The following is a 19,229-nucleotide window of genomic DNA, read 5'->3' on the forward strand; positions in this document are numbered from 1 at the left end:
CCGGCGGGAGAGCAAACATGGCGTATGAGGGAGGGCTATGTGTTATGGTACACTAAGGTGTCTCACCCTCATATTTTGCCACCTCTTCCAGGAGATCTTCCGAGACCATCAAATGAGGAGCAGATTATTGCAGAGCAGTGTGAGCGGTACGAGGCGAGAAGCTCGCGTGATACCTATGACATTGTTAGCGGTGCTGTTGCCTACGCTGACGCGCAGATGGGCCAGGCGGAGGTCATGAGCCCTCAACAATGGTTTCAAGCCATGAGCCATGTTAGAGAGCAGATCGCGCCGATGTTGGCCAGGAGGCGAGGCCAGAGGACGAGGAGGAGGCACCAGCAGCATCAACAGGACTAGAACCAACAATAGGATTACTTGTAGTTTGTATTTTAAGACTTGTTTTTTAGTTTTGGTATTTTGATGACATTGATTTGTATGTTTGTATTTTGATGACATTAGTTTTCATTGAGATATTTTACGCTCTTTAATGGTAAAAATGACCGAGAATTACAAATTACGCTGTGCACTCCGCCACGATGATGATGAAGTTCGCGGAATAGCCATCTGCGGCAACACCGGCAAAATAGTCACATCTTCTGACAAATCGATTCGTCTTTGGACAGTTCAGGGCGAACACCTGTGGAAACACACTTACCCAAGCCCCGTCCAATGTATATCATGGATTCCATCGAACCCTACTTTGCAAAGCGGTGGTGTTTCTGTTTGTATGAAAAATGTTGTGTTGGTTTGGGACTTGGATAGTCGTAAGATGGTGAAGAGTCTTGTAGGTCATGAATCGCAGGTTACTGGTATTGTGGTTGATGGGGATGATCTTGTTTCTTCTTCTATTGATGGGTAGGGTTTTCAAATTCTATTTTAGTTTCAATTCTATGTTTGCTTAATTTTTTTGTTTTGTAATTTAATGTATTGAATCAACTGTAAAATCAGCGATTTATTTGGGATAAAGTGTTGGGTGGTAAAAAGAACCAACACCATGAGATGAGTATGTTGTGCTGGATCTTGGTTTGGGCAAGTAGCAAGAGTTTGTGTAGAGATTAATGAATTGGATAGAGATTATATATTATACAACATTATATCACCGTTTTATCCATGTAGCCGACCCTGATTCGTCGGATAAAGCTTGGTTGTTGCTGTTGTAGATCAACTAAGTTATTGTTGTTTTTATCATTATTTTGTAAGCATGATGATACACTTCTGTATGTTAGGTTGTATATATGTAAAATTTAGCATCTTGATTTTTTTAGTCTTAATAATGTAGTACCTTGTGCAGTACTTTGAAGAGGTGGAGGAATTGGGAATGCATGGAGACATGGGCGGCTCACGAGGGTCCAATTCAAGCAGTTGTAAAGCTACCCACAGGAGAGCTTGTTACAGGTATTGATACATTTTCGTTAACAACTTTTCATTATCACTTGTTGGGTTACACTCAGAATTATGTCTCTTAGGAAGTTCACACCATTTGAAATGGTATTGGACTGAAGTGAGTTTGTTAACTTATATTCTCCCATTTTAGGTTCAAGTCGCATTTTAGAATCAAGGGACTCTATTTTAAAGATGTGGAAGGGCAAAATTTGTTTACATACTTTTCATGGACATACAGGTTTGCTTTCCCATCTTTAGACACATTTTAATTTTTGATTTTGTCATCGATTTATAATGGTTAACTTATAGCTCTTTTGTTTGGTTTATTTCCCTTGTATTTCTCTGAGTGACGAGGAATGGTAGACTTTGTTTTCTTTATATTTTGGTCTGTGCCTTCGATTTTAGGACATAAAGGTCTTATAGCAATAATGTTTCCTTGTGGACATGATTTTGGCAGTCATATTATATTCTTTTATGCTGCCAGGGACTGCATATTTTTGCTGTTTTACTGTCTTAACTCTTAATATGAACTAATAACACTGCAAATGCTGATAACCTTTGAGGAATGTACAGATACTGTTTGTGGCTTGGCTGCGATGTCTGATCGTGGAATCCTATCTGCATCCCATGATGGGTGGGTTCATTTCTGTACATGCTCCTCTAGATTTAATAAATATTGAATGCCTTGCTCTGCATCAGGAAATATATATGACCTGCTTGACTTGTTTCTGTCACTACAGTTCTCTCAGATTTTGGGCATTAAATGGTCAGGAAACGAAGAACATGTATGGCCATACTGCAACTGTTTGTTCAGTTGATTCACTTGCATCAGGACTTATTGTCAGTGGTAGCGAAGATCGTTCGGCAAAAATATGGAAAGGTAACGATTTCTTTTTATTTGATATTATCTTTATATATTGCTTTAGTCATGCTACTCAATACTGTTGAGTTTCATGGCTTTTGTTCTTTTTTAGTGTCCTTAGGGAGCTTAAGAATTAATCTTGGTTTGTCTTTATGAAGTTTATGGGGGGATTTTTTGTTGTGGGGGTGGGGGGTGTCATCCCATTCCTTATTCCGGCCAACAGTTGTAAGAATATGCTTGATATTGTATTCTCTTTGGCCACTATCTATTGTTATTGCAACTTATTTCTATTTTATATTGAGGTATAACCATACAAGCTAGTTTTTTTTTTGTTTATTTTGGAAGAAAAAGAAAACGGTCACAAGTTTTGTTTCGTATATCATATGAATAGACCCGTCTCTTCCATTATCACTGATCGAATTGCCGTGCATGTGAACCATCTAGGGTTTTAACTTTTTACCCGCTCGAAGGCATCTGTTTTATTTAACATGGATAGTTTTAGTTTTTGTTGCCACATCTTAGGAACTTGTTGCTCGGAATTGTGAATTTTTTTGTCTTAACATTTTTCAGGTTTTAGTTGTGTTCAGAGCTTAGAGCATCCTCGTTGTGTTCGGGATACAAAATTTATGGAAAACGGGGATATTGTTACAGCATGTTCCGATGGATTAGTACGCATTTGGACTGTAGATACGAATATGGGAGATACGCCAGATCTATTGGTTCAACGATTTAACGCTACGATTAAAGAAAAAGAAAGTAAGTTTTCATCTCCATGTTCTAATGATATGTTCTTTGGAGTTGAATTAATCTGCACTTCATCCATTTGTCATGATTTAGATATTAACTGTAGAACCATGTGAAGATACAATTCATTTTGCTTTCCTGTTTTATGAGAATGCAATCTCATGATTGATTGTTAAGCCTGGTTACTAGACCAGGCGCAAATTGACCCCATTTCATTTTCTATTATTTTTGTTTTTCTTTTCATTTTTGTCTTTCTTTTGTTATGATTTTTTGGCTGTTCAGTTTATATATTACGCTTTAGTGCATTGTCTTTTTCTTTTTTTAACTTTCAACCATATTAAGATAACCATAACCTGTGGTTTCTTATTTAATCAATACAATGAACAGAAGTTGCTGAGAAGCCAAAAGTAGAGTGCGTAGTGAATACCGACCCGATGCGTTGTAAGTTCTACTCTCAATGTTGTATTAATATGTTCTTTACAGTTGAATTAATTTACACTTCATCCATTTGTTGTGATTTAGATTTTGACATAAGAACCATGTGAAGATACAATTCTTCTTTGCTTTCCGGTTTTATGGGAATGCAAGCTCATGATTGGTTGTTGATATGCACATAAGTTAGTTGCGTTTATCTTGCTCTTGGTTCCATGACTTGGAAAAAAGACCCTATTTAATTCTCTGTTATTTATTTTTTGCTTTTGTCTGTCTGCTGTTATGTTTTTTTGGCTGTTCAATTTATGCATTCTTTGTTTTCTGTGCCCCTTCCATCAAATCTCTTTGACACCTTTTTTGCATTTTTTATTTTGTTGTTGATATTTAAACTCTTCAGTGTTTCTCGGATTTACTCTAACCTTTTTTGGGAAGCTTTCTTTAATGATTTTGAGAAATTGGATGTCTTCAGACGAAATTAAACACTCAAATCTTTTTGGTTTGGGAGATTAAAGCTGAAAATCTTTGAATTGGTGCCTTTTGAATTCTGTGATAGATTTTGAGAAATTTAGTGTGTTTTCTTGAAATTAAAACCTCCATAACACTGAATATCATCATCAGCATTAAACTAATGTTATTCTCTTGTCTTTGATGAATAAACAGTTCGTCCGTCGAGGAATATGGTAGATACGACAAATCTATTGGTTCAACGATTTAACGCTACGATTAAAGAAAAAGAAAGTAAGTTTTCATCTCCATATTGTAATGATATGTTCTTTGGAGTTGAATTAATCTGCACTTCATCCATTTGTCATGATTTAGATATTAACTGTAGAACCATGTGAAGATACAATTCATTTTGCTTTCCTGTTTCATGAGAATGCAATCTCATGATTGATTGTTAAGCCTTGTTACTAGACCAGGCAAATTGACTCCATTTCATTTTCTATTATTTTTGTTTTTCTTTTCATTTTTGTCTTTCTTTTGTTATGATTTTTTGGCTGTTCAGTTTATATATTAGGCTTTAGTGCATTGTCTTTTTCTTTTTTTAACTTTCAACCATATTAAGATAACCATAACCTGTGGTTTCTTATTTAATCAATACAATGAACAGAAGTTGCTGAGAAGCCAAAAGTAGAGTGCGTAGTGAATACCGACCCGATGCGTTGTAAGTTCTACTCTCAATGTTGTATTAATATGTTCTTTACAGTTGAATTAATTTACACTACATCCATTTGTTGTGATTTAGATTTTGACATAAGAACCATGTGAAGATACAATTCTTCTTTGCTTTCCGGTTTTATGGGAATGCAAGCTCATGATTGGTTGTTGATATGCACATAAGTTAGTTGCGTTTATCTTGCTCTTGGTTCCATGACTTGGAAAAAAGACCCTATTTAATTCTCTGTTATTTATTTTTTGCTTTTGTCTGTCTGCTGTTATGTTTTTTTGGCTGTTCAATTTATGCATTCTTTGTTTTCTGTGCCCCTTCCATCAAATCTCTTTGACACCTTTTTTGCATTTTTTATTTTGTTGTTGATATTTAATCTCTTCAGTGTTTCTCGGATTTACTCTAACCTTTTTTGGGAAGCTTTCTTTAATGATTTTGAGAAATTGGATGTCTTCAGACGAAATTAAACACTCAAATCTTTTTAGTTTGGGAGATTACAGCTGAAAATCTTTGAATTGGTGCCTTTTGAATTCTGTGATAGATTTTGAGAAATTTAGTGTGTTTTCTTGAAATTAAAACCTCCATCACACTGAATATCATCATCAGCATTAAACTAATGTTATTCTCTTGTCTTTGATGAATAAACAGTTCGTCCGTCGAGGAATATGGTAGATACGACAAATCTATTGGTTCAACGATTTAACGCTACGATTAAAGAAAAAGAAAGTAAGTTTTCATCTCCATATTGTAATGATATGTTCTTTGGAGTTGAATTAATCTGCACTTCATCCATTTGTTGTGATTTAGATTTTGACATAAGAACCATGTGAAGATACAATTCTTCTTTGCTTTCCAGTTTTATGGCAATGCAAGCTCATGATTGGTTGTTGATATGCACATAAGTTAGTTGCGTTTATCTTGCTCTTGGTTCCATGACTTGAAAAAAAGACCCTATTTAATTCTCTGTTATTTATTTTTTGCTTTTGTCTGTCTGCCGTTATGTTTTTTTGGCTGTTCAATTTATGTATTCTTTGTTTTCTGTGCCCCTTCAATCAAATCTCTTCGACACCTTTTTTGCATTTTTTATTTTGTTGTTGATGTTTAATCTCTTCGGTGTTTCTCGGATTTACTCTAACCTTTGTTGGGAAGCTTTCTTTAATGATTTTGAGAAATTGGATGTCTTTAGACGAAATTAAACACTCAAATCTTTTTGGTTTGGGAGATTACCGCTGAAAATCTTTGAATTGGTGCCTTTTGAATTCTGTGATAGATTTTGAGAAATTTAGTGTGTTTTCTTGAAATTAAAACCTCCATCACACTGAATATCATCATCATCATCATCAGCATTAAACTAATGTTATTCTCTTGTCTTTGTTGAATAAACAGTTCGTCCGTCGAGGAATATGGTAGATACGACAGATCTATTGGTTCAACGATTTGACGCTACGATTGAAGAAATAGAAAGTAAGTTTTCATCTCCATATTGTAATGATATGCTCTTTGGAGTTGAATTAATCTGCACTTCATCCATTTGTCATGATTTAGATATTAACTGTAGAACCATGTGAAGATACAATTCATTTTGCTTTCCTGTTTATGAAAATGCAATCTCATGATTGATTGTTAAGCCTGGTTACTAGAACAGGCAAATTGACCCCATTTGATTTTCTATTATTTTTGTCTTTTTTTTTTCTTTTCATTTTTGTCTTTATTTTGTTATAATTTTTTGGCTGTTCAGTTTATGCATTAGGCTTCAGTGCATTGTCTTTTTCTTTTTTTAACTTTCAACCATATTAAGATAACCATAACCTGTGGTTTCTTATTTAATCAAAACAATGAACAGAAGTTGCTGAGAAGCGAAAAGTAGAGTGCGTAGTGAATACCGACCCGATGCGTTGTAAGTTCTACTCTCAATGTTGTTTTAATATGTTCTTTACAGTTGAAATAATTTGCACTTCATCCATTTGTTGTGATTTAGATTTTGACATAAGAACCATGTGAAGATACAATTTTTCTTTGCTTTCCAGTTTTATGGGAATGCAAGCTCATGATTGGTTGTTGATATGCACATAAGTTAGTTGCGTTTATCTTGCTCTTGGTTCCATCTCTTGGAAAAAAGACCCTATTTAATTCTCTGTTATTTGTTTTTTGCTTTTGTCTGTCTGCTGTTATGTTTTTTTGGCTGTTCAATTTATGCATTCTTTGTTTTCTGTGCCCCTTCAATCAAATCTCTTCGACACCTTTTTTGCATTTTTTATTTTGTTGTTGATATTTAATCTCTTCAGTGTTTCTCGGATTTACTCTAACCTTTTTTGGGAAGCTTTCTTTAATGATTTTGAGAAATTGGATGTCTTCAGACGAAATTAAACACTCAAATCTTTTTGGTTTGGGAGATTACAGCTGAAAATCTTTGAATTGGTGCCTTTTGAATTCTGTGATAGATTTTGAGAAATTTAGTGTGTTTTCTTGAAATTAAAACCTCCATCACACTGAATATCATCATCATCATCATCATCAGCATTAAACTAATGTTATTCTCGTCTTTGATGAATAAACAGTTCGTCCGTCGAGGAATATGGTAGATACGACAGATCTATTGGTTCAACGATTTAACGCTACGATTAAAGAAAAAGAAAGTAAGTTTTCATCTCCATGTTGTAATGATATGTTCTTTGGAGTTGAATTAATCTGCACTTCATCCATTTGTCATGATTTAGATATTAACTGTAGAACCATGGGAAGATACAATTCATTTTGCTTTCCTGTTTCATGAAAATGCAATCTCATGATTGATTGTTAAGCCTGGTTACTAGACCAGGCAAATTGACCCCATTTCATTTTCTATTATTTTTGTTTTTTTTTTCTTTTCATTTTTGTCTTTCTTTTGTTATGATTTCTTGGCTGTTCAGTTGATGCATTTGGCTTTAGTGCATTGTCGTTTTCTTTTTTTAACTTTCAACCATATTAAGATAACCATAACCTGTGGTTCTTATTTAATCAAAACAATGAACAGAAGTTGCTGAGAAGCCAAAAGTAGAGTGCGTAGTGAATACTGACCCGATGCGTTGTAAGTTCTACTCTCAATGTTGTATTAATATGTTCTTTACAGTTGAATTAATTTGCACTTCATCCATTTGTTGTGATTTAGATTTTGACATAAGAACCATGTGAAGATACAATTCTTCTTTGCTTTCCAGTTTTATGGGAATGCAAGCTCATGATTGGTTGTTGATATGCACATAAGTTAGTTGCGTTTATCTTGCTCTTGGTTCCATGACTTGAAAAAAAGACCCTATTTAATTCTCTGTTATTTATTTTTTGCTTTTGTCTGTCTGCTGTTATGTTTTTTTGGCTGTTCAATTTATGTATTCTTTGTTTTCTGTGCCCCTTCAATCAAATCTCTTCGACACCTTTTTTGCATTTTTTATTTTGTTGTTGATGTTTAATCTCTTCGGTGTTCAGCAGGATGGTCAGTTTCCTTGTTTTTTTCTTGACAGTTTATCACTTTGTTTACCTTCTTTACACTCATTCTAATAAAGTTTACTTTTGGCTATTCAGTGGTTGCTGTGGATATTGGAGGTGGTAGGACGTTGCAATACAACCGATCAGGTACAAATTTTCGCCACGAGGTTGCAACTTCAATTGATTTAATAATGTTGAGATTGACTTTCTTGTGCCACGACAATTGATGTTACTGTCTGTTTGTTCACTTAAGTGCGTTGAAAAAATGAATTTATTTGGTCTTTGGGAAGTCAGTTAAAAACACGTTATTGTCTATTGAATTGTTTCAATTTCAACAGTTTCTCACATTGTTCAAATTCATTCTAAGAACTTAGAACAGTGGATGAATTTATTCTTATAATCATCACATTAGATATTAATATGAACTCAACCAACAACTGGTATATTAGGCTGTTTTTATTTCCACTTTCCACGAGGCAAATTGCATATGCATATGCATACATGCTTGCCTGCTCAATGTAATAAAAAAGAGAGAGTAATTATTTGGCTCTATCTGTGAATAAAACATGGTGCGGACTATTCATATTTTTGTTTCTTTTGCATTTCACTTTTCCTTATTCTTTGACGTCTCAAGTCACAGTACTTTAGAATGTACAGAGAAATTTTTCAGGAGAATGCGTCAAGCTATTCACATAATATTTTCATTTATTCTCTAGCGACATGACATTAATACTACCTTTTCTTGTGAGTGTTTTCAGTTTTTAGGGCTTAGTAATGATGTGTTAGTTTCAAAGACTTTATACTTGATGTAGCAACCCATTTAGTCTGATCAGTTACTTTCTTGCTCAATTTCTGCTTTTGGTTTTCAGTTAATGTATACGCAGCTGCTGGACGATGGTTAATAGAGAATTCTGAACCTTTTCAACATCTTTTGACTATCAAAGATACCATACTTGAAGCAACTGGTCAAAAGGATAATATTTTTGTTGCTCCAATTAGCCATAAAACCAGCTGTAAGTACAATGTTATGTAATAATAAATTTACAGTGATGAACGTGGTCTATTATCTTCTCAATCATTCTTTTTTCTACTTGATGGTTGTTGTCATTTTTTTTTTCAGCCAATGCTAACTAACCTTATTTTTTCCTGCATGAATTCCAACACATTATTGTTTTAATACGTGCTTGTGCAACTCAGCCCCAATTAACCTTGTTTATTGTTTTAACAACAGATATCCCTCCACATTTCAAATATCTTCCTGAGGTGTGTTTTCATACACTTTGTTTTGGAATTTGCTGATATATTCATCTGGAGGAATACTTTTTTGCTCTAGGAGTTCTAAGACCTTATCTATTTTGAATAAAATAAAGTAATGCATTGTTGTTTACTTTTGCCCAATACGTTAGTCAAACCTAGGTTATGTCGCAAAGGCGTAATGTCCTTAATCCTAACATGCTATATTTTGTGTCACGAGGGTTTCGAAAATTTATAATATGAGCATCTGATTTGTATGTTCAATGTTAATAAGAAAGAAAATTATAATTTTTGTACTTCGGTATCATTATGGTCTATGTATTCTTGTGTATTAGAGGCAAGGAGCTCAATAGCAAATAGTTATTCTGATAGATCTTACTTGGTAAAACCTTTGCTGCATTCTCTCTTCAGGAGAATTGCTTGACAACGAATGCATTTTTTTGCAGTTTGAATTTAATTTTACTTCTACAATAGTTATTTTTATAAGATGGTCACATAGGTCAATATATCATCTTTATAGAGCATTGCTCAATGTACAAGTGTTTGATCAAATTTGTGGAATTGATTAGTGTTTAAAATCGTGATTTTTTGTATTTTTGTAAATGTCCAATGCTCAAACCTCCTTATTGCAGAGCTACATAGTTATTCATTCTTCATATGGCAATTGTTTAATTTGATAGCTCATGCCCAGTTTTTTACTTCCATTGTCAGCGAAAGACAAATTTTGATAATTCAATTGACTATGCAGCGAACCGTGCAAATATTGTCGATCACAAGGTAGGATACATGATTGGTTATTTTTGTTCTTTTTCTCCTTAATTATTAATATGTAATGTTAAAATGGCTCCTTTTGGTAGAAGAAACTTAGGGGGCGTTTGTTTCACGGACTCAAAAATTATTCATATGAATAAAATACCTTGTAATATATAGTCGGGACTCGGGAGTTTGATTCCTGGGTATTTCTAAAAAAATCCGTTTGGCAGTTATATATTTTTATTTAAAAATGTATATAAATTCCATAGGAGTCCAGTTTCCCACCCTTTAACATGGGAATATTGGAAGTTATTTCATTCCAGGAACCGTTATACCCAGGATTAATTGTTTGTCAATCTTGTAACAAACATGGGTATACTCATTGCCCACCCATGTATTCCCAGGAATGTAATTCATAACCTTAATTTTACGATGGTGTACTCACCTACAATGTTAAGGACTGGGGAACTTTTCTAAATCCAATGTACCTATTGATCATCCTAACTTCACATACAACAAAATATGCCTTTTGATGTTAGACACGGGATCTACATTTAATGTTTGATATTTGGGATCTACATTTGATGATGCTCTTTGATATAAAATATAAACCCTAGTCAAGTTAATGTTTGATATTATTAGTGCCAGGATTTTCTGTGTCTACGAATAATAGAGCTGCATGTTGTAGAAAGCATGCTTCTGTGCAGCATCATTATTTTTCTTGCTGTTATGATGATATATATGAATTCAATATTGAATTTTCTGAGTATCTGGTTCTATTGTCAATCTCACAGGAAAAACTTTTGACGGATTCGGAAATTACAACAATGAAAAGCATTTATGGTAGACTCGAAAGTCCATATGATAATGACCCTGTTTTTCAAGCATCTGATATAGATTTGTTACTGGGAATGCTATCTTCATGGCCACCCTCAAGGATATCTCATGGTTAGTTGTTTTCTTGTGTTGTGTTATTTATGTAAAACAATTGGATTACATTTGTTTTATAGTATGATTGCTTCTTAATCAGTACACTTTCTCTGGTCTTAAGGAAAATTCTTTCTGACTTCATGTTGTGCTTTCTGTATGCAGTCATTGATATTACAAGGATGACAGTTCTTTATCATAGCGGGGCTAATCTACTTATGGGAAAAATTTATCCCTGCAAGTGTCCAGACAATGGTATCAGCATTTCCATCATTTTGCTGTAACACTATATTATGACAATAATAAGTTTAATTCTGTCTTTGCAATATGAGACACTCTTTTTACTTTGAACCTTATCTTTCTTCCTGTGCATTGTTTGATATCATGGTGTGCTAATACTAAACGGGATACAATTAGGAATGGTAGTATTATTATTGTAGAAAAGATGGTTGCATCTCAACTTTGGTGGTTTGGACATGTGGGGAGTAGACTTATAGATTCTGAGTAAGGAGAGAAAATTAGATGAAGGTTCGGACTTAGGCCAATCGCTTGAGGCAGAGGAAGAAGACCAAGAAAATTTTAATGTCAATGGTTTGGCTAGAGATATGATTCATGATAGAAGAACAATACAATGCTGTTTGATCCTTGTAGTCAAGATAAAGACTTGGTTGTTGTATCTTTCTTTCTTCTTGTACTTTGCTGATGAGGTGAATGTTTCATTGATTTTCTCCAGATGTTTTAATGAAAGTGATTAAGAGCAATTCTCAAACTAAGGAAAATCTGTTGGCAAATATCCGAGCTGTCACCAATCTCTTTAGAAGTTCATGGTGCTTCGGCTGGTTACAGGCCCATCGCATTGAGGTCAGTGTCTTATCATCCTCCTCCTCATCATCATTTATTATTATTATTATTGTTATTATTTATTATTATTTTCACTTGGATTATTTAAATGAGTTTATAATAATTGTTTAGAAAACCAACATATGTAGAAAATTTGATGTTAAACACTTTTGTTTTAAAAAAGTGTTTGAACTGATATTTTCTCTAATTAATAGTGTTCTTTATTGTTCTGGTTTCAAGTATTACTAGTGTATATATTTATTTCAATATATACATTGGCTTTTAATAATGCTGCTTAACTATTTGTCTAAAAAATAAATGATGCAGCTTAACTAGATTAATTCAACTCTCCCATACATTTTATGCCCCTTTTCTTATTTAAAAACCATTTCTGAACAATCATGTGAATTGAATTTGTCCATCTTTTTTTGGTTAATTCTGATGGTGGATCTTGGTCATTTACTTGTGCTGTGTCTGAGTTGCAGATTCTTTCTTCCTTCTCAAGTTGGCATTTGCTTGGAGTGCATGATGCCTACTCTGTATTGATACTCAAGTAAGTCATTCTTTTTAACGAACACCGAAGTCTTTTCTTGACCTAGGTTGAAGCAACTTTGTTTTGGAGAATACCAATGCATGTTATAGACAGTGAATCAAGTATAGACAGTGAAGCGGGTGGTGTCTTTAATGTTTTGATATCAGTTCTTGCTTCATAATTTTCATCCTTGCATTAATTTTCTCTCGGAACTGCAATTTTGTTGGTCCACAATGTAAGCATGCAATAACCTCTTTTAATGTGATCCTCAGTTATGCAGTGCTATTGATTCCATCATCTCCGAGTCATGATGGTCTATATCATATTCTATTCGCAGCACTTGAGGTATGTCTTACCCTATTTTTACCTGGGTTCAAACAACACATTACCAAAACTTTGCACACTTGGTAAACCGACTCCGTCAATTGCAGTAGGCTCTATCAAAAGCCAAAATTTCAATAAATAATTTTGAACAAAATGATTTCTCATTAAGGATTTTTCAGTATCTGCATAGAATGTGTATTCCAAGAGTACTCATCTTGAGATAAAATGAAACTCTTAATGTTGCGTTTGGCACATAGACAAAACTGTAGGTAGCTTGTTCTGTTTTGTTTTCTTATATCACTTTCCCTACTTTTGTCATGTTCTGCTGTGCATTTTATATGCACCAAATATAGAACAAAACCTGTATGTTCTGTTCTGTCTTGTTTTTGTGTGTCAAACTCATGAGCACCAAAGCACTTGGAAAACCCTCTATTAAAAGCTAGCTATTCAATGAGCATCACATACTAATCATTATAATACCCAGATCTCTATCATAGCACCCACCCAATCCCAAAAACTAATATCCTCAAATTAAAGAAAAATCGCATCCTAATAGTCCTCAAAGATAAACATATTTTATAGGGAAATGCTAACAAGTGCCCCACACTTGTTAAGGAAACTAATATAGAATTGTTGTGACTAATGAAAAGCCAGTATTCAAACCTAAAGCTACTCAAGAAGCAGAGGTGTACATTATTTAAAATATTGAATTTGGGTACTTTTAGATGTTACATTTCTGAATAATACCAATATGCATTTTGTTTTTGTTCAGATATTACGAAAGAATGTGTCATTTGATTCCAAATTTAATGCTTTACGTGCTGTTGGATCTATGGTATGTTTAAGTTTCTGTATCTCATCGTTTTTTTTTTTTGGGCAGATAATTTCTATTTTAGTTTTTCTGTATGTAAGTCAGCTGGTCTGCATGTTTATGGCTTTAACTACTCATTTTTGCTTGTGTTTTATAATCTGCTTTTGTGAAGCCTGATTATCCAATTCACTTATTACTGTTGTCTACTGTTCCTGGCCTATTAGCAAAAACCGCTGTGTTGATTAGAGTTTCATATCATAGTCAGTGAAACGCCTTTGTTTTGGTGCACATGATTTTCACAAGTATTTACATACTTATGAAAATCAAGTGTGGGGCAAATATTTACATACTTATGTTTGTTGTATGCAAATATTTACATGCTTACATGCGAAGTCCATCAATATAGGATAAAAATAAAGGTTAATTATTCAACTAAATGTGACACTAGACAGATTTCGTGTTAATAAATTCATGTGCTTGTAGGCATATCTACCTCTGAAATGTTTTACCAAACTTTTCATTGTCAAATCCTTTTCAAACAGTTGCTGCTGAAGAAGGGTCTTTTGGAAAATATAGGACGGGACTTTGTTTGGAGCATTATTTTGAAAGCATCAGAGGGGTGTTCTGACAGCGAGTTTCATAAGCTTCAATCCGAAATCAAGGAAGTACTAGGGATCTGAATCCAAAATTCTTTTGGGTTATTCAGACTCGTGTTATTGAGTACTCACTGTTATATCTGAATACATTATGATCTTCAGATTCTTATCCCAAAAGACTACAACAATACTAGCAAGCACCAACAAGCTAATGTGACAACACAACCCAACCCTCTGTCAAGAATAACTGCAGCCACCCCAATTTACTTACCTTCATCGTTAGAGGTATTCACAAATTTTGGTTTAGGTGTCGTCCATCGAATTGTAGCATCCGACATTGTAATGGGATGCAATGTTGACTGAATTAGCAGTTGAACAGATGAATTACAACCTCTAATAGACCTCTGTTCCAAATATACACTTGCGCTAGTTAAGTCACACAGTGTGACTTAACTAGCGCACCTTATAATATCTGTGAGTTAACTCACGTACCTTGGTTGGTGGTCAGAGCTGAAAAACAAACATTTTTTGGTCTTTGATCAGGTTTTCAACATTCATTCCACATGTTTTTTTACCAAATTTTACACGTTTTTTGACCACATTAATGGTGTTTACAACTCATACTACCATTCCCACCTATAAATACCCCTCTATACTTCCATAATTCCTCACACCATCTCACTTTCTGCCCCTCCCCACTCTCTCCCTCTATTTCTCTTTTTTTTTCTTTTCAATATTCTCTTTGAGGGCAAAAGTGATCAATCTTCTTCGGGGTAAAATAGTGAGTAACCGACTTGGGGAAGTGATCGACCCTTGGGATAAGTTTAAATATGCTTTTTTAAACCCCAGAAACTTTTTACCGTGGGTAAAAAGAATCTTCTTGAGGTAAAAAAAAACCAGATTTAAATTTAGCCCAAGGGTTGATGATGTATTTTTCCCAAGAAGGTTGCTCACTATTTTACCCCATGAAGATTTTTCACTTTTGCTCCAAGAGGGAGAAAATAAGTAGAATAAATTAGTGAATTGGAATAAATTATTGTATCAATTATTGTATTGTATGAATTCTATTAATAAAATGAGATATTGTTATATGCATCAATTTTGTTCATTCCTTTTTATTTTATATTTGCTTTTATTTTCTAATTTTGTATTTAATGAATAAATATTAATTTAGTTCATTTACTTTTATTTATATTTGTATTTTTTTAATGAATAATATCGAATAAAGTAAATAAAATAATTTGAATAAAGTAAATAGAATAATTTAGAATAAAGTAAATAAAATATTTTGAATTAAAAATTTGAATAAAGTCAATAAATAAATTCGAATAAATTTAGCGTGAATTCGAATAAACATTGCGATAGCGTGAATTAGAATGAAAATTACGACAGCGTGAATTCGAATAAAAATTGTGACATCGTGTATTGAATGAATTCGAATAAAAAGTCAATAAATAACTTAAATAGCTGATTCTCAGTAATACAAGTTCTTATCATTACATTACATTTCGGAATGTACCTTCCAACTGCAACAATTATCTTACCCTTTAATGGGGTAAATTCAAACTTCCTAAACAGCAGGACTCTAATATTCTATCAACATCTTGAATGATGGTATTCAAGTGTCAAAATAATGAGGTGCATTCCTTGACACTTGAATACCATTATTCAAGATGCTTATCGAATGCTGGAGTCTTACCGTTTAACAAGTTTGAATTACCTCATTCAAAGGAAGACAATTGTTACAGTTGGAAGGTGCATTTGTTCCGTACTTACTGACGATTTTTTGGACGTTTATACCGAACGTTTGTACCTTCCAACTACAACAATTGTCTTACCTTTGAATGAGGTTAATTCAAACTGGTCAAACAATAGGACTCAAGCATTTCGCCCGACATTCATGTTTTTCCTTTGAAAAGAATATATTTTTGTTAGGGTTGGTTTAGATGATGGTATTCAAGTGCCAACGAAATGAGGTTCATTCCCTGACACTTCAATACTTTCATCTAAACCAGCCTAACAAGAGTTTAATCTTTTCAAAGGAAAAACATGAATGATGGGCGAATGCTGAAGACTTGTCGTTTGATAAGTTTGAATTACCCCATTTCAGAGGTAAGACAATTGTTGTAGTTGGAATGCACCTTACCTTAACTAATGACGATCTTCTGGCGGAATCAAACTTTTGATGATATCTTCAGTTGATCTCAGCAACGTCACCCGCATATCGATCCACTGGAACATGTTGTGCTCCCAAAACATGCTCGTCACGTTTTCGTCGTTCTTTAATTCCACCCAAGTGAATGATACCCTCCCCTCGTCGAGTGTTGGACGTTTATACCGAAAGTGTTCCACCCTCCTTGTGTCTCTAGCGTTGACTCCTTGGTTGAATTCAGTGATTTCATCCTTTAGACCTCTTAACGTTACACCAAGGCACCGAACCATCAACCTCTGCGGTTCTCCACCATTGAATTGTGCATGAACATCGATCCACCCGACCATTGCTTCAAATCTACACAATATGAAATTAAAAACAATCAATGAAAAACTCATTCAAACAATTCATCAAACACTTGGAGTGCAAATTATACATAAACCCTAAAATTCATAACTACAACATTAACATGCAAACATCCAAACATCCAAACACAATTAAGCAAGATGAGTCATTTTCATGTAACATTGTATCATATCTTGCAAAAAAAAATTAAAATTTAAACAAACTCTAGTCTAAAAAAATTCTCTAAAACTCAAAACTACAACATTAACATGCAAACATCTAAACATTTAAGCAACACAAGTCATTTACATGAAAACATTGTATGATTTCTTGCCAAAAACACCAAAATTAAAACAAACTCTAAATCTAAAAAATTTCTAATTTATGAGAAAAATATAACATATAAACATAAAAGGTTAATGGTGTTTGATCATGAAAACTTACTTGTTATTGGAGTGTTGTTTGATTTGGACCTGAAGGAATTTTAGATTTGAGTGATTTGAGAGAGATTTTTGAGATTTTAGATGAGAAATGAGGAAATGAGGTGTTCTACCTTGTTTAAGACAGCACGTAGCGTGAGTTAACTAACGCAGCGCTAGTTAACTCACACAACGTTAGTTAAGTGGCGCAATGATTAACACTTGCGCTAGTTAACTAGCGCAGGGGCATTTTCGAAATGCTTGCAGGGCGCGAGCGTTTTATGCCGGGTGAAGAGCAGTATTCTTGTTTTTTGGTCGAATAAAACGAAGAGAATCTTAACTTATTGGTCTGGACCGGTCAAAGATTTAGGGTCCAATTGCTTAGCCCCAATATCAAATCAAGCCAAATACTACATTTGGAAATTTACTCGCAACACACCGGGGGGGGGTGGTGGTGGTGCTCGGAGTAACTGAGACCAGTTCGAACGAACTGTAACGTCTCTTTCCCATGTTTCTGTGTATCTCTCACCAGCGGTTATACATCCCACGATTTCGTAACCGCCGGACATACGTGTGTCGTACAAAGGCTTTGTAAACACCCACCTCTATATAAAAGGGACTCCTCGCAGTCCCCAAGGTAGAATCTCTCTCATTTCTTAACCTCCCATTTCTGACCTCTACTGACTTAAGCGTCGGAGTGTCTGTAGGTACACACTCCTGCCATTCCAGTATTCAAACTGACACATTTCCACTATCATCAATCACCGCATTAAAGAGCATTGATAGTCACCTTCTTATTAGGTACAATCACTTATGATAGATATTTCTTTTTTCGCCTCTATAATTATTAACAATCACTTTCGTCTAAATTTATCCATCTAGATAGAGAGAAAAAAATTACCCTTTTATCCGAATCTATCCATTGAAATGTGAGAAAATAATAAAAGTGACTATCCTCTCCTTTTTTTTTATCATCAATGATATTGGACATCTCTAATAAGGACTTTTTTATTTTAATAAAGACATCAACCAATTAAAGATCACATTGGAGGGAAAAAAATGAATGGCAATTAGTTGCACGACAACTATATAAGGATTTTCTCTCTCTTCACCAACTAACGGGTTTTATGATTAAAATAAGAAAAAGTTATAAAAGTTGAACCCAATATCTCAAATTTATGTGTTACTATCTACTCCCTCCGTTCCATAATATAAGCAAAAAAAACACATTTTCTTTGTCCCAAAATATAAGCAAAAAAGACAAACTTTTATCTTTTCCAAGATTTTTTTTTGTTTATTCTCATAAAATTAAATGCAAATTACATTCAATTTTCTCTTTCTTTCATTTTTTTCATAACCAATGGCCAATAAAAATTGTTTTTACATCTTCCTATAAAACTTTTTCCAAAGAAAACACAAAAAACCATATTCCAAATTCTTATGTTTTAGTTTTCTTAATAAGTGTGATTTTTTTTTTTCTTATAATTTGGAACGGAGGGAGTACAATTTATTTTTTAAATGCACATATTAAAGTGCGTATTAATGGCGCCTATTTAATGACTATTTTTAGTTTATTATTATTGGAGTCATTAAATCATTAATTGATACTTTCATTAAATTTTTTGCATAACTGATGTTTACATATGTGATCCATTTAATGTCTCTTTTTAGATTACTAGTATCATTGTAAATGCTTATGCGTCTTTAATTATCATACATTCATTTAACACATCCTTTTATCACTATCTTTCTATTTCCATTAGTTCACTAATATATCGCATTTATCATGGACCGCATCACCCTATTTATTTCTTTCTTTGTCGATGTGTAGAATATATATTAGGTGTCTAGATTTCTAAAACTATAGTACTAACAGAGAGAAATTAGAGAAAAAGAGAATGGATATGATTTTAACTCACAAGTGATTTTGATTTTCATGTTTATTTTATTCGACCAAAACATTTATATTGTTAAGGGGTACATCTATGATCGCGTTCTCCGTTCGATTCTTCTAGCAGCAGTTTTTAGCCTGGTCCTTGCTTTGATCCGCCCGGTTCACCAAACCTGAGGTTCGGCTCAACCAATTCGACCACAGTCCGGTTTAGTTCTTTAAACAATGCATGGAACATCCACAATATGCAAGTATCTATACACTGCTACTCTACTAGTCGTCACTTCACAAAGTTCAACTAAATTTTACACAATATTATTAGCGACAGTTAGATACA

General features: G+C 33.8%; 1 protein-coding gene across 21 annotated transcripts; it reads left to right on the forward strand.

Annotated features, from left to right (window-relative positions):
• The first annotated feature begins 453 nt into the window (after positions 1-453).
• LOC112421274 (phospholipase A-2-activating protein) lies at positions 454-15,184 on the forward strand. 21 transcript variants are annotated; one of them, XM_039833124.1, is made up of 25 exons: positions 457-852; positions 1,289-1,392; positions 1,532-1,618; positions 1,954-2,014; positions 2,121-2,260; positions 2,813-2,998; positions 3,374-3,427; positions 4,079-4,156; positions 4,530-4,583; positions 5,235-5,312; positions 5,973-6,050; positions 6,430-6,483; positions 7,145-7,222; positions 7,600-7,653; positions 8,145-8,195; positions 8,918-9,061; positions 9,280-9,311; positions 10,014-10,079; positions 10,850-11,003; positions 11,148-11,237; positions 11,716-11,843; positions 12,308-12,375; positions 12,627-12,699; positions 13,451-13,513; positions 14,032-15,184. In XM_039833124.1, the coding sequence occupies exons 1-25, from the start codon at positions 485-487 to the stop codon at positions 14,167-14,169; spliced, it is 2,481 nt and encodes an 826-aa protein (XP_039689058.1). In that variant the 5' UTR covers positions 457-484; the 3' UTR covers positions 14,170-15,184. The 21 variants fall into 21 exon arrangements, with proteins under 21 accessions (XP_039689061.1, XP_039689062.1, XP_039689060.1 ...); XM_039833127.1 differs by lacking the exon at positions 13,451-13,513 and having other exon boundaries at positions 454-852; XM_039833128.1 differs by lacking the exon at positions 10,014-10,079 and having other exon boundaries at positions 454-852.
• Positions 15,185-19,229: the final 4,045 nt, after the last annotated feature.

Source organism: Medicago truncatula, chromosome 4, assembly GCF_003473485.1.
Source record: "Medicago truncatula cultivar Jemalong A17 chromosome 4, MtrunA17r5.0-ANR, whole genome shotgun sequence".
Classification (NCBI taxonomy): domain Eukaryota; kingdom Viridiplantae; phylum Streptophyta; class Magnoliopsida; order Fabales; family Fabaceae; genus Medicago; species Medicago truncatula.

Bases quoted from the DNA above. Each gene is read 5' to 3' on its own strand.
- LOC112421274 (XM_039833124.1), top strand. From the start codon at position 485: ATGGTAAAAATGACCGAGAATTACAAATTACGCTGTGCACTCCGCCAC. The intron at 2,999-3,373 runs GTAAGTTTTCAT...TACAATGAACAG, and splicing joins TACGATTAAAGAAAAAGAAA to AAGTTGCTGAGAAGCCAAAA. The intron at 10,080-10,849 runs GTAGGATACATG...TCAATCTCACAG, and splicing joins CAAATATTGTCGATCACAAG to GAAAAACTTTTGACGGATTC.